This window comes from Acartia tonsa, chromosome 2 (genome assembly GCF_053477335.1).
Source record: "Acartia tonsa isolate MP-2025a chromosome 2, ASM5347733v1, whole genome shotgun sequence".
Taxonomy (NCBI): domain Eukaryota; kingdom Metazoa; phylum Arthropoda; class Copepoda; order Calanoida; family Acartiidae; genus Acartia; species Acartia tonsa.
Genome location: NC_137261.1, coordinates 40,370,225 through 40,386,998, shown reverse-complemented (window position 1 = coordinate 40,386,998; position 16,774 = coordinate 40,370,225). Strand labels below are relative to the sequence as shown.

General features: G+C 32.4%; 1 protein-coding gene across 1 annotated transcript; it reads right to left on the bottom strand.

Moving 5' to 3' along the window:
- Window positions 1–251: 251 nt before the first annotated feature.
- Window positions 252–13,128, bottom strand: LOC145312553 (uncharacterized). Its single transcript, XM_080151808.1, has 21 exons — window positions 12,982–13,128; window positions 12,540–12,581; window positions 12,077–12,127; window positions 11,172–11,201; window positions 10,524–10,619; window positions 9,911–10,015; window positions 8,302–8,365; window positions 7,600–7,718; window positions 7,129–7,215; window positions 6,551–6,618; window positions 5,925–6,101; window positions 5,365–5,461; window positions 4,959–5,078; window positions 4,656–4,787; window positions 4,389–4,479; window positions 3,003–3,052; window positions 2,435–2,539; window positions 1,948–2,030; window positions 1,729–1,793; window positions 1,317–1,409; window positions 252–976 (listed from the first exon to the last, which is right to left on the bottom strand). Exons 1-21 carry the CDS (start codon window positions 13,041–13,043, stop codon window positions 959–961), a joined length of 1,755 nt encoding a protein of 584 aa, XP_080007934.1. The 5' UTR covers window positions 13,044–13,128; the 3' UTR covers window positions 252–958.
- Between the last annotated feature and the right edge of the window lie 3,646 nt (window positions 13,129–16,774).

Genomic DNA, 16,774 nt, shown 5'->3' with positions numbered 1-16,774 from the left:
AAGATATATCTAAAATACAAGGTAGCTTGATGTCTGTCCGTCCGTCTGTTTGTCAGTCCCTTAAGAACTCTGTAACCACTGAACCGATTGGATTTTACTCTTCAGGGAATATACCTACTAGTCCTGTGGTGGTTTAAGGCTATTTTCTTGGGGAGTGGTACAACCCCCCACCCCTTTTTTTTAAATGCGGTGGTTTTTGCATCAGAGGTACTGAAAGCCCCTAGGGTCGAAGCCGCTAATTAAATAAATCCTTAATAGCTAGTTTTATTTATTTGAAAAATAAGCACTCAATATACAATGAATTTAAAATAAAAGCATAATAAAATATTAATGAGTAAATAAGAGTATTATAGGTTTTGTGAGTATATGAAACAAATACATATTACAATATTGGATATAGAATACGCGTAGTATTTCCATTCCTATAATTAAATTTATCTCTTGAAATAAGTGTAAAAGATAGAAGAAGGTCATTCCAATAATAGAATATGATAATTACTGTAAATGGCTACATTTGATCGTATTCTGATAGTTATGTACAATATTTAAGACATGATCTAAAAAAATTTTGATTAAATCTAACTATAAAAAAGTCCATTTAATTACACTGATGAGCAATATTATATATACAATATTTTTAATTACAGTTTTAATGCTATGGATTGTTTATAAAAAATAACATGCTAATTTCGAAAGCACATAGTTACAAGAAAGCATTTATAATTTGTTTGGATTTCATTTAATTTTTAAAATCGTTGAGAAATAAGGTATGTGACTTCTAAAGAAAAGTAACGTTTTTGCTGTCAGGGTTACTTTTATCAACCCCGTTTTTCTCAAAATCCCATATTACTTTGACTTTACATTCAAACATTAAAAGTATTATTTTTAAGTATTATTTGGGTTGTTATTTTATTTTCTACAGGGGAAGAATTGCAAGTCATATTGTGGTTCTTTCTCATTACATGATTCTATCATCCTAAAAATATAAACATAATCTTTTTAATCAATTTTAAAGAGCACCCTAACGAATGTAGAGAGATTAGTCTATTCGGATGTACGTATTGACAAATACTTAAGTAGGTGCAATTAAGAGATAAATTTACAAATATAGATTTTTTTATTTAAGATAAAAATGAAGCTTCTTATAGTGCCTATAAAAAAAGGCGTCATACAATACAAATGACCAATGATAGGCCAATATACAGACTAAATTGCCAATGACAGACCAGTATAAATCTACATTTTAATTGCCCAATGGTAGGCTAGTATGACGTTATTTTTTATAGGCACTATAAACAGCTTCAATTAGAACAAACCTTTTCTTCATCCTCTGAGCCAGAAGTTCCAGGAGTCATCAGTCTGGAGGTCAGGTGAATCCCAGGTATTGGATGGGTGTTCTTCAACTGACACTAGATAGATAGATAGTCTGGAGGTTAGGTGAATTTCAGGTATTGGGTGGGTGTTCTTTAACTAACACTAGATAGTTAGATAGAGAGTCTGGAGGTCAGGTAAATTCCAGGTATTGGGTGGGTGTTCTTTAACTGACACTAGATAGATAGATAGTCTAGAGGTCAGATGAATTCCAGGTATTGAATGCGTGTTCTTTAACTGACACTAGATAGATATATAGATAGTCTGAGGGTCAGATGAAACCCAGGTATTAAATGAGTGTTCTTCAACTGACACTAGATAGATAGTTAGATAATCTGGGGTCAGGTGAATATTTACCTGTTGTAACTGATGCAGAATAGACTCAGTCATTTTCTTCAATTCATCATAATCCTTCTTAGCCTATTTCATTTTTTAAATTTGAGATTTTAGTGTGAAATTATAGTGTATGTACTGTAGTGAAGAAGCTAAAAGTATCACATAATATCAATATTGAAAAAAATACAGCTCAAATGCCCAAATATATTTTAAATGTGTTACAAAATCTCCTATTTTCCTGTTCAGCCTCACTAAGACATTTTACAACAGTTCTTTGGGTTTGTCGAAGTTCTGATATCAGAGAATTTGCCTCACCACCCAACCTTAATTAAAAACATTATTATTGTTATTTCTGTATGTATAACACTTTACTATTATTTTTTATGCACAGTTTTGTTTGATACCCTCTTTGCCAACCTAATCCTTTAAAAACAATATATGTAGAACAAGAGTATTGCCTTGGCCTATAAACAGGTCAGAAAACATTTACATTTGGGATATCCTAACAAGCATTATGCAATTAAAGGATTTTATTCAACCATCCCCAAAAGAATCAATGTGTATCCTATAATATAAAGTAGTAGGTTTTTTTTTAATATTTTGGAAAATACAGGTCAGAATTGGTTGTACTTTTTAGGGAAGCTTTATAAATATCGTAGACTAGTTTTAAGCTATTTTCTTAGCCTTCCCAAAGGGGCTAGGAGCAAAGCAACTCGTAATATATAACCTGTTAACAGTATTATGAACATCTCTAGTGGATGCAACTTTAACCAAAGATTCCTGAAGATTACCAATATCCCGGCTGTTTGTTCGAGTATCTTCCTCCAAATCTCTAAAAAAAGTTTTTATTGAAATCTGAACAGAAATGTTGTAACTTATCTGGATACTATTTCTCAGGGACTTTAAGGGATACGACAATAAATTGATAAACATCCATAATGATGATAAACAAAATTACCAACTTCTTTGGTTGAAAAGTTTGGACATTGTCATTTGGAACCAACCAATCAAGATTTAATAAAAGCACAAAAATTTTTCCAGCCAACGAATGAGAGAAGAGTCCATAGTCCCCTCTCTCTCGACTTGTCTTAATGTGTTTCTTATTGTTTGGACCTAAGTAGTCGAGACACTATTGTATGGCCAGCCACTTGGGCCATCAAGCTCCACGTTCAAGAACTTTATACCTTGACCCGCTGTCTCGTGAGAGCTACTGCTGGTTTTAGTATACAGGAAAAGATGGGACAATGGAAGGCAAATTAACCTTTTTAAAATGAAATTAGGTATACATATTTAACCTGTAAAGCTTTGATAAAGAATTAGTCTTCTCTTCCAAATTTCTTATAACCTAAATATTCAAAATATCAATCGATTAAAATTGTCATAATTATTATATACTTCTAATTTAGTGAATAATTATTTAAGAAAATTAAAATGCTAATCATGACATGTTAAAATAATTATTGTCATTAGCAATGGATGTTAAATATAAGTGGTTATTGGGACAGGGGGAAAATTGTCGTCTATTAAGGTTGCAATTTCCCTTGTCATTTATTGGTCAATTAGTTCATCCAGTAGATAGGGAGGGTATTGAGTAAAGGGGGTGATGGGAGTTGATCGGTATTTTAGCCCGCTATAATTTTCACTTTGTTAGAGTACATGCTAATTAATAATAAATCCATTTCATTAGCAATTTGAATGAATATCATATTTTACCAATTTGACTTTTAATACATCCTCATAAGTTTAACATTATCTTATTAGTAGCAAAGCTACACTATAATTAAAAAGGTTCGTCTGACCGTCTGTATGTCCGTCGTATGTCCTTTTTAAGATAGACGACTTAAATATTCAGTGATGCTATAAGTGAACCTCGTAAAAGTGTCGAACTATGACGTCAGAAAAAAATAACAATTAACCAATGAGAAGCCAGTAAATTCACTGTAATTGACCAATAGTAAACTATATAGCGGTCTCTCATTGGTTAATTGTTAATTTTTTCTGACGTCATAGTTCGACACTTTTACTGGGTTCCTATAAGTTTACATTCTACATATTTTCAGCAAGTTTCATTAAGATTTGATTATTGATTGGGGTGCTAGGTCAATCCTTAGATTTTCAAGTTTTGTGATTTTCTCGACTCTAATTGAAGATAGAAGGCTAACATTTTCAGGTATTGAATAAGTTCCCATTCTACACACTTCCATAATGTTTCATAGAGATTTGCTTACTGGATGGGGTGCTAAATTGATTCCTAGATTTAAACGTTAAAATAGATTTCTAAACGCTTTTGTGATTTATTTGATGAAGTTTGATATTTATTTTTTTCTCAAACTACTCTATAATTCATTTTTCTCGGATGTCTACCCATAATTTTTGATGCTGTACGTATTGGTGCAAAAAATGGGGACAATTTTTAAATTGATTTGACGGGGCTGTTTATTTACGTCACAAGTGAGGGGAAAGAAAAGGGAAGGAGGAAAGAAACCCCCTAGAAAAGAGATAGAGGTATGACATCACACGCCAAAACAATTTGAAATTTGTCCCCATTTTTTGCACCAATACGTACAGCATCTAATTTTTGAGCTTTGCTACTTATGGATGTTGTCAATCTTGTTTTATTTAAATTGGGTAAATCTAGTTATTGAGATGTAATGAATCTTCATTGTTGTAAATTTTTGTACCTGATCAAAATTACGAAGTCTTGCCTCGGATTCAGCTTGTGTACTGCTCGTAACTGGGGCAAGGTTGTCATAATCAGCTGTGCTTGATGCTAAGGTCAATACTTAAATAAATTGTGTCTACAATTTTGTATAATAGATTTATTATTTACAAGAATAAACGCCGGTAATAAAAATAAATGCTAAACCCTAAGGTCAGTACTTCAAAAAGATTTTTTTTATAATTAAAAAATTAGTTTAGTTGACAATGAAATTTAAGCATGTATTCCTGGAGTGATATGGTCATAGTCACTGGTAGTGTCATTATCTTGATGTTGTCTCTGGTATCTTGTCTGGTCAACCTGTTGATATTGATGTTCCTCCCTGGCTTGCTCCTGCCGAGTACGTGCCAGCAACTGAGCCCTACAATTAAATTTTTTATGATTCAAAGTGTATAATTTTTTTGTACACCGTTGCTTTATACGTACAGTGTACACCCTAATCAAAATTTATCATAACCCCCCCCCCCCCATCTACAATTTTGTTGTGCTTCGCTACATATGGAAGCTGTAATCCTTATTTAAAATAGTTTACCTGGATTCCACACGATTCATTCCATGGTGATGCTGTGAGCTTCTGGCCTCATTCATAATGTTGGCCCTAGATTCTGACAGTACTTGGTTGGACCTGGAGTCTGACAGGATCTGGTTTGATCTGAAATTGCACAGTATGGTTATAAATCGTATTGTATTATAGACAGCTTTCTGAGGATAGTAAAATTTAATTTTTTTTTATAAATTCCTGTTTTGTTGGCCCTGGCTGAACGGTGAAAACACTGAAAATAATATCATGGTAAAAATTAATGAGATTTAATACAATATTTTTCCGTATTTATTTTTCAATCTTAGATTGGCCAAAGGATTCACACCTCAAATCTACGTGTGCATCTGAATCCTAACTTCATTGATGCCCATACTGTTAGTGGAAAAAAATTACTAACCTAAAGTTTGAAGGACTCTGTTGTTGATGTTGTTTATGATTGTACAACCTTGATTCTGGTAAGGTCTGTAGAGTCTGTAAGGATGAGGAGGAAGAATCTGACACAAATACTCAAATGGGACGATGCCGTGTATACAACTGACAGAAATACAGGGGATTTTTTTGTCAAAATTGTTTGTATGGATGTAAATTCGACAGTAATTTGCTAAATATCATTATATATATTTGCTATATATATTAACAAATACATAAAAAAAATGTCAATTATACATTAATTATAATTTAAACAAATTTTAATTATGTATTTTTATAATTAGGGGAATAAGTAGGTAAATCACTGCAAGCCTTATTCTAAGTATAAAAGTTTCCTTCCCATTTAAGTAAATTAACACTTGTAAAAATATTTTTAAAAACTGTTTAAATTGTGCTCTAAATTGGCCGCCCATCTATATAGCTTTATGAAAACTGCACTATTTTCACCCGAATAAGATTTTTTTTATTTATATTCTACGCTTTTCATAAAGATTAACATCCTTGTTTTGTAATACTTGTTTAAATTACAAAGTTGTTTGAAGGTTAATAACTTATTTAAAGTTTGAATATTCGTCCCTGGATGTGTATATGATTGTTGGGGCTTAGGCTGGAGACGTGTGGAGCCTGGGAAGGGGGGCCGAGTCTCCCGTCGGGGGGATACTGGGGGCGGGGGAGGCGGCTGGCTAGGACGATTGTCAACCTCCCCTGAAAAGCAAATATTTTAAATTCAAAAGCAGCTTTTAGTGCCTAATAAAAAATGAAGTCTTACAATACAAATGGCCAATGATAGGCCAGTATACATTTCAATTGACCAATGGTAAATGTTTTTATTATGCACTATAACCTGCTTCTTAAATTTATGTTTTAACAAAGTTCCATAAACAGGTTAAATAAACTGGTTACACGGTTTATGTCGACTTTATGGCAATAAATAAAACAAGCCAAGGCTGCAGTTTGAGCGCTGGAAATTGTCTTGTCAAATGACATTATAGCAACATAATTGTATTATTTTTGATATCATACAAAACATTTTGAATGCTGGGATAAGGTAATACAGAATTTTTACTATTCTTATATGGAAAATTTTAATAATCTATCATAGCCAAATCCCCCCTCCCACTTTTTAAACAATTAACAGATTTTAAAATGGTGACCTCTAAATTGAAAGTTTCTTGGAAGAGTGAAAAGTGTGTCAGTTGACGAGCTAACAGATCTTTTATACCTGAAATATTAACAATTTAAAGTATCAAGGATGTGAGTTTGTGTTTAGAAATAAAGACCTGGATGCTTAATAAAGGAAATATGCAATTTACAGAGAAGGTTTTTGTATTCTTTTCAACACCGTTAAAAGTAAAACTGAAGTAAAAAAATGTTGGATCATATGAAGAAAATAAAGTCATTCCTAAAAAGGACAGAAATTCCCTAAAATGTTTTATATATCAAACGCTATCCTAAAGTCAAAGCTACAATAACCCTATATTTAATTCAGGTCATCATCTACTAATTTTAGTAAAAGGATCTACCAAAAGGATCTCGCTAACTGCTGATCCGATTAGATTCTCCTATACAGTATAGCTTTTTATAGGTCTTATATAGCTATTTTGCAGAAAATTCCACCACCCTCCCAAGAGAAATTGCAAAAAATATTTTTTGAAAGATAGATTTAGAAGAAAACATCTTACGTGCCCCTTGAGGGGTGAAGTCGTTTGTGTAACAATAAAGGCTTATTTACCGTGGTACTTTTTCCGAAGTGAAGGGTGGATTAAAATTTGACATTTGAGCTCTCTCCATTCTTAAAGGATTTCGTGGCTTTTTCTTTCTAAAATTAAGTTCAATGACAATTTATTTTAAACCAAAGAGGTAGGATGTTGAAATGTAAATTTGTGCAAAAATGATATCACTAACCACTAGGTTGATCAGAAAATATAAGTTCCAAGAAGATTTTTAGTCGTTTTGCCAAAAAACTACCCCTTCGCCCCCACCCCATAAATAAAATTAAAACCCCAAAAAGTTGTGTGGGGAATGGATAGGTAAGAACTCTAATTCACTCAGAAGCGAAGCCTCTATAGAAAAAGTTGAAAAAAATAAATGGTAAAATTAGTTAAGAAAATTTTTCTTTTACAGAAATTTTATCTTTTCAACATTTTTTATTTGTACACAATCAGGTTTAAATTTCAGGCTTATGCGCGGCTGGTTATCTTACCTCAATTTAGACAGTACAAGATCCTTTGATTGTTCGTCCTCAGAAGAAGAATATTTGTAGATAGGAGGAGGATCAACTATCCCCTCTCCCCCTCCACTTATATACTCATCCTTGTCCTGGCACAACAGATTTTAAAGTAGGAATATAGGTACATGGACATAGAAGATATATCAATATTCTCCCTAATTTCAAAGAAAAAAAATGCTTGTTTATTTAACTGAACATTGGAAGGAAGAAGGACTATTTGATTATTTTTAATTATTTTAGATCAATAAAATGTTTGCTATGTATATAGTGATCTCTCAAACTTTAGAGTAAAATTCTACATTGGGAAGGGTTAAATAACTGTATGTTCCCTTTCCCAAGGACCCTGTGCAAACTTACAATTGGGTCTTTAAAAATCAACGAATAGCATCGGGAATATTAACACAGACAAGTCAATACAAAAGAGCACAAAGCAATTTGCTAGCAGACGAAAGGGGTCCTTAACTGGGAAATCCAGGTAGTTGTCTACATCTATACTATATATTTGTTTTTCAGACATTTTTCTCAATTAATCTTTATTTACAGTAAAGGGAAGGTTTATAGGGATCAAAAAAAGATTTTCGTGCTATTGGGTGGTTAAGAATTTAGAATTACATATATGTATATCTAGAAGATTTAGAGTAATTATATTATGATTATTTTTAAAATCTATTCCTGATCCAAGCAATCTGCATCTTCCCCTTGGGAACCACTAGGGTTTCTCTTCTCAGTAGAATATAACCTAGATAGATAGATAGATGGATAAATATACATCTTCCCCTTGGAAACCACTAGGGTTTTTCTTCTCAGTAGAATACAACCTAGATATATAGATAGATGGATAGATATGCATCTTCCCCTTGGGAACCACTAGGGTTTCTCTTCTCAGTAGAATATAACCTAGATATATAGATAGATAGACACATATGCATCTTCCCCTTGGGAACCACTAGGGTTTCTCTTCTCAGTCGAATATAACCTAGATATATAGATAGATGGATAGATATGCATCTTCCCCTTGGGAACCACTAGGGTTTCTTTTCTCAGTAGAATACAACCTAGATACATGGTTAGATAGCTAGATAGATATTAAAAATAAAATATCCATGATTATTATACCTGATAGGAGCTTTGTATATATCCATGATTATTATACCTGACACGAGCTGTGTATATATCCATGATTATTATACCTGACACGAGCTGTGTATATATCCATGATTATTATACCTGACTGGAGCTGTGTATATATCCATAATTATTATACCTGACAGGAGCTGTCTCTATTGTACACACAGGATCCTGTTCTCTTAATTTCCTCCTGGAGGTTGATACAATATTGATGTGTAAATATCCATGATTATTATACCTGACAGGTGCTGGCTCTATTGTACACACAGGATCCTGTTCTCTTAATTTTCTCCTGGAGGATGATACAATATTGCTGTGTATATATCCATGATTATTATACCTGACAGGAGCTGGCTCTATTGTACACATAGGATCCTGTTATCTTAATTTCCTCCTGGAGGATGATACAATATTGCTGAGTATATATCCTTGATTATTATACCTGACAGGAGCTGGCTCTATAGTACACACAGGATCCTGTTCTCTTAATTTCCTCCTGGAGGATGATACAATATTGCTGTGTATATATCCATAATTATTATACCTGACAGGAGCTGGCTCTATTGTACACACAGGATCCTGTTCTCTTAATTTCCTCCTGGAGGATGATACAATATTGCTGTGTATATATCCATAATTATTATACCTGACAGGAGCTGTCTCTATTGTACACACAGGATCCTGTTCTCTTAATTTCCTCCTGGAGGTTGATACAATATTGATGTGTAAATATCCATGATTATTATACCTGAGAGGTGCTGGCTCTATTGTACACACAGGATCCTGTTCTCTTAATTTTCTCCTGGAGGATGATACAATATTGCTGTGTATATATCCATGATTATTATACCTGACAGGAGCTGGCTCTATTGTACACATAGGATCCTGTTCTCTTAATTTCCTCCTGGAGGATGATACAATATTGCTGAGTATATATCCTTGATTATTATACCTGAAAGGAGCTGGCTCTATAGTACACACAGGATCCTGTTCTCTTAATTTCCTCCTGGAGGATGATACAATATTGCTGTGTATATATCCATAATTATTATACCTGACAGGAGCTGGCTCTATAGTACACACAGGATCCTGTTCTCTTAATTTCCTCCTGGAGGATGATACAATATTTCTGTGTATATATCCATAATTATTATACCTGACAGGAGCTGGCTCTATAGTACACACAGGATCCTGTTCTCTTAATTTCCTCCTGGAGGATGATACAATACTGCTAGGATAGTTTGATGATCTATGTCGAGACCTAAATAAAGATCTAATACTTGTCAAAAGCCAAAATAAAGGATTTAAGATGATCATAAAAAAAAGAAATTAAAAAGTCATTAATAAGAATTTACAGATATAGTATGGATTTTAAGAAAATATTTGACATTGCACATTAACATTTATAAGCGTTTTTTTTATGTTTATTTTAGGTTAAGTTAACATGGTTATAAGAGTCGTGCAGGGTTAATGCCCTCAGCAGGGGCTAAAAATGTGTTTATTTGTTTTTAATTGAAAATAAGTGAGGAAAGGGTTCAGAGGTCAAGAAATATGTTTATTACAAAGCAGTTAAAGTTTGTATCCGGCTCGGCAGCCGCGCATAATCCTTAAATTTAAACCCGCTTTTGTGCAAAAAAAAAATCTAAAAGGAACGGATTTAGACATCAAGCTGAATTTTAAAGTTATAATATGACGATTGCGCTGTGGCTTATACGCAGCTGCTGAGCTCTGGTTTATATAGTAATACAGATAAATAGATAAAATTATACCTGGAATCTGCACTCGGAGGCGAAGAAGAGGAAACAAATGAGAAAGTTGGATCAGAGCTGGACTGTTTAGTTTCTGGAGAACATATCTTGCTCCTAATGAACAATTTTCTTATCATTAAAATTTAATTTAATTTTACAATTTCCTCATTACATTTACTAATTTCACTATCTATATTTTTTATTATTTAGAATACATTATCTTTTTAGTTTTCAGAGCCGTTTTGGCCGAGCCGAAATTAATCAGAATCGGAGCAATACTGGAAAATAAAGTTACAGGTTTCTTTATCCCAAGCCTGTAGTGGCTTTAAGTGATCCTTAATAGATAAGTTTTTACACAAAATGCAGTATGGGCTTATTTTTGGGACAAAACATAATATAGCCCAAAACCATATTTTGGCAAGTTACTGAGAAATCAAGTTTAAACTTTGTATTAATTATGGATATCAAACTGCCAGAATAAGGTATAGCCAACAAGCAAAATAGATCTAAAATAATATTTGGGGGACAGATAAAAAGGTCATTAATTCTACGATTTGTTGTCTCCCCAACGACAGCTGAAAATCGCGTATAGGTTTTTTGGTTTTTTTTCCAATTAATTTTGTTGTTGGTATAAGCTGCCATTACTACATTATGATAATTTTGTTCCTAGGTGATCTAGCGGGTACAAGACCAACACCTATTAAACATCAAAGTTTTATATTTAAAAATATGATTTTGAATGAATATAAAATATACGTGTTATATTATGAAAAGAGAAAATTTTTCGTCAATTAAGATTGCTAACATGAAACTCATTTATTGGTCAGTTCGTAAATTGAGTAAGAGGAGAGGGGCTGGTTGAGGGTGGATGGGAATTTCGTTATATTAACCCGCTATAAGTTTCACTAATAAAGAACATGAAAATCTAGTGTAAGAGCCAAGTTATAATAGACCCAATCTTTTTTGTCATAATAATAGGTTGCGTGATTAAATCACTTTAGAAAATACAAGTGATACAATAATAAAAATGGCAGATAATTTAATAGGCTAGGAGAAGGACCCCAAGCTTTTTATTTTGAGGGTGTAAAGATTGGGGATGGGGAGGATGTAAACATCTCTTCACCCCCACCCCTTGGACGTCCTTTTACCCTTTTAGTATTAAAAACACAATTTAATTCCAATGTAAATCAAAATATTTAGTGGAAAATATTTTAGATACTGTACGAGTGCGACTGAAATATTTCTGAGATATTGAGTTTTTTTGTTCAGTCTTTATTTTGTCAATTATTGAAGTTAATTTAGAAGTTGATTATAGTCCCTTCACAGATTATGACGTCATACGATAAAATAACCAATGAGAGGCCATCATAAATTTTACCATTGGTCAATTACAGTTTTTACTGGCCTCTCATTGGCTATTCTATCGTCATAATCTGTGGAGGGACTTTAATCATCTTCGTAAATCTATTATGACAATTATTAAGAAAAATCTCATTCAAAGGTATTCACAAGAGAGTTGGATAGTAAACATATTTTTAAGAATTCGTGTGCATGTTTAACATAAAACTTTTCCTGGAACCAAATCCATTGCTGGCCGCATTTTTTCTCGAGAATGCTGAAGGGACCTACACCAAATAATTGGTTTCAATAAATTCTTTATATTTTTCATCTTATTCGAAGGATTAGACATTTTTACAGAATAGTTAATAAAGTTTTCAATGTCATTTTGTTAATTTGCAAAGAAAGATAAAAGCATATTTCAAAGAGTATTTAAAATGAAGCATAATTTTGATTATAGAATTTTCTTGTAATGAATTTAAAGAATAAACCAACAAAATTATCTTCATAGACTTATAAGTACTGGTTTTACAACACGAAGAAAAAATATCTTTAAACACTTATTTCATTATGCCTCCGAATCTAATTTATTTCCGTTTTTTTTATTGGGTAACAAAGCTGGAATTAATCCTTCAATTTTATATTTTTTTTTTCCGTGTAAACATGTCTATAAAATGGAGCAATAAATAATAATATTACCTCAGTGACAACGTTGAATGTGATCTTTTCACAGGTTCTTTGCTATAAACATAGACTTAAACAATAAGGACGACAATAAGCGCTGAAGCACCAGAGAAACAAAATTTCTCTTGGGATGTTGGAGGTATCCTCCCTCAATATAGTCATAAACTTACCCTGTGCCTATGAGAAGCTTAACTGTAAAGGAGAACCATATCGATCTGTTTGTACCGAAGGATCTCGCTAACCGCTGAACTAATATAGTTCTCCTTTACAGTGTAGCTTTTCATAGGTCCTGAGAATGTTTATAGCTATTTTGAGGGAGGGCACCACTACCCTCCCAAGAGAAATCGCCCAAAATAAAATAAAAAGGCCGCTTAGCGGATATTTTTGTAAACAGCTAAAACCAGAAATATAAAAGTTTTAAATTATTAGTACGATTCAAACATACTTGTTAACATACCTGTGAGGAGTAAAAGTATTTGAGCTGGAGTCAAAAAAGCTTCCCATGGTATTCTGTAACATTCTAACTATTTCTAATATGTTTTTACTTTTTCAACAAAGTAGGTTGAAACAAGGACGCAACATATGAAAGCGAAAATCAAAGTTTTAACTAAAATTTTCAAAATTTACGTCAATACATAAGGTTTTTAATACGGACATACTTACAATTTAAACTTAATTATAGAGATGCTTCGCTCGTGGTATTCGAAAAATATGATGATTATATCATAAATTAACGTAATAACTGTCTTTTATTGAAAAAATTCGCATTTACAAAAAACATAACATCTTTTTTATTTCATCAAAACACTGTTATAATTAGACAGATTATTATTTTAGTGAAAAACAAAGCCATATAGAACAAACTCTGCGTATTAAAAATAATGTTTTAGAACAACTTATCCTTTATAAAAATGAATTTTAAACTACAAATGGCTTTGAAATAACTTTAAATTGAAACATCCGGAAAGGAAAATCCTATTTAAATGTGCTAAATATAAAGCAATTAAAAACAACCTTAAACAGTTAGGGAGTTGAATCCATTTTTATAGAAGCAGAAATATAATCTATGATTATGGTTTGGACCCTCTAAAACTGTAATCTACCCTTCCACTTTCCCCTCTCTTGGTGAAGATATCTTCAACGCCGATACGATTTTTGAAATATAAGATTCCACTTTTGTCTCTCTTGTTGAAGATATCTTCACCAAGAGAGGCAAAAGTGGAATCTTAAATTTCAAAAATCGTATCGGCGTTGAAGATATCTTCACCAAGAGAGGGGAAAGTGGAATCTTACATTTTAAAAATCGTATCGGCGTTGAAGATATCTTCACCAAGAGAAAGGAAAGTAGAATCTTACATTTCAAAAATCGTATCGGTGTTGAAGATATCTTCACCAAGAGAGGGGAAAGTGGAAAGGTAGATTACAGTTTTAGAGGGTCCAAACCATAATCATAGATTATATTTCTGCTTCTATAAAAATGGATTCAACTCCCTAACTGTTAAAGAATAATTAAATGATAAAAAGGTTTTATAGTCAAAACTTTGATATATCTGATGAAATATAATTTTAACTATGGAATTATTTTAGTTTGCCACAATATAGTCATTGTTTCAGTATTATAATAAAGTAACAGGATCTGTGACTGGATCTCGCTATCTGCTGAACCGATATGGTTCTTTTTTATAAATATTATAATAAATTACAAACACCCCTTTTAAGAGAAATCGCCCCCCCCCCCCCGCTCAAAAAAAATGTTTTGTCCAAGTAAATTAAATTGACACACCACATATTTAAAAGATATGTATAAAGTTGTCTAACAAGGAAGAAAAAATTCATACATAGCGAAGCACCTAAAAACCATGGATGGTCAAAAGGACAAAGTGAGTTGTAAAGCAGATTTTCAGTAGTCATGAAAAAAGAGATAGTACACAAAGATAAAAAGATAGAAAACTACAAAACTATTATATATATGATTGTATTAAAAAGTCTTTTATTGCATGCACGACAGATTAACGGATTAAGTAAATTATATACTGAGTGCACATTGATATAAAAAAATTCGTCAATCTATATTAGATTAAAGCTGAGAATTTTTTTTTTAAAAGGCAGACTGATAAATGGACATTTCTAATTATAGACTAGCTTCGCCTACAAAACGCGATTGTAAAGGAATAGACAACATGAAAAAGAACAAGAAACAAGGATGACAACATCCATAAAAGCGAAGCACTGACACGGTAGGACAAACGGACATTAACACTTGTATAGTGTCTGAACTGAATAATCAGAATATAAAAGTATAAGAGTCGAAGCAAAAGTGTAAGTATTTTTTTTGCAAAACTGCTTGATACAGGTTAATGTTTATGGACATACATACATTTTTAGGACTCGATTATAGAGTTGCTTCGCTTATAAAATTGTTCTTTGTTGTCCCAGGAATCAATATACCAAAAATCAGATCAAACGGATAATTAGATCACATAAAAATTTGCTGTTAAAAAAGTAGAAAAATCAACATGTTTAAAATGGACGTACGGAAATTCTGGTAATGATTATAGAGTTGCTAAGCTTTCTAAATCGTACCTAACTACTACAGGAATCACCATGCAAAGTTTGAAATCGATAGGACAATTCTAACATGCCTAAATTAACGAATAAAAGATATCTATCTCGGACGGACGGACGGACCGACCCTAGTTAAAGAAAAGCTTCGCTTTTAAAAATATTTTCAGGCCTTTTAATCAATTCTATTAAATAATTTGATGTGTGACTGGTTATCTGATTTTGTGATGTAACAATCCTAATGTTCAAATTTTAATGTTTGTATGAAGTTTATTAGTTATTTATAGAGAAGCTTTGTGTAAAAAAATCACTTTTGAGTCAATAAAAACTCTTTAAACACCTTTGTGATAAACAACAAATTTAATACTAAAGTTTGATATTAAATTTTTGACAGGGGAGGTCATTTTACCCCCATACATGGATAGCGTCAATTTTGAGTTATGGACATTAGGGACCAAGTAATTTGTAGTTGCATTTCCTATGCACTGAATTGCTTCACCCCTAGCATCTAGGGGCTCTAAATTCCAAGGTTCTAGAAAAACACCTTAAAACAAATAAAGAATTAAATCTGAAAATCAAATAGCCTGAAATCATAAAAGGACATGTGTGACGCCTACCTTTTTACATAACCCAATCGGTTCAGTAATAGTTAAGATTCTAAGCTTCAGACAAAATAAATTTGTACTTTATAGAAAACTAGCGGCTTCGCCCCTAGCCTCAAGGGGCTGTACCCCAAGAGGTATTTTTTTAATTTTGAAAAAATTTCTGGTGCTGCCAATTTATGTGAAGTAACTGCCTAAAAACAATTTTTTTTTTTGGGGGGGGGTCAAAATTTTCATTTTTGGGGGGGATGGGGGTGTCCCACCTCCCAAGTGAATAGCTTAAATCTGAATAAACCTTCTAAACAATAGGCTAAACCTTATTTTGTATCATATTGGTTATTCTGTTAGACTATTTTACACTATTGTATGTTTTGCATCATAAAGCTAACAGCCTCCTGCGGCCCCCTTGCCCCCTCTCCGAAAGATAACATAACACCCCTATTTTCTATTACACCCTCATCGAATTTAGTTTGTTGGAGGTGAAAATTGTCGAACCCGCCTGACAAAACCCTGTACACGCCACTGATTCATAGGAAGTCGATCAGGAACACGTAATTGTCCCCAAATCTTAGTGTTGGTATTCAGATGAAAGGGATGGAATGTTTTAAGGTATCGTAACAAGAACAATTATTGATATAAACAGCGCAGCAATAACATTCTTATTTATGCAGTATTTGATTTAAAAAGGTATATTTTTACAACTTATATCTTTTATATCAATAAAGAAATTAAAGATTTAAAAATCGCGAAACCTATACATCATTTTCAGCTGTCGTTGGGAAGCAACACATAGTAGAATTGGCGTCTTTTTGAATTTGGCCCCCACACAAATAATATTTTAGATTTATTTTGCTTGTTGGCTATACTTTATGCTATATTTTTAGCAAGCAATAACAATAAATTACAGAATTTTATTTATATATGATGTTAATACAATTTACTAATAAATCTTTTTTAGTTTCTAGTATTATAAAAAGATACATAAAAATTCATGCAAATTTTTGGAATAAGTTTAGTTGAAATAAATTATCTAAAATTCTACTACACCTCCCTTGAGTAAATTATTTGTTGAAGTTCTAAAATTCT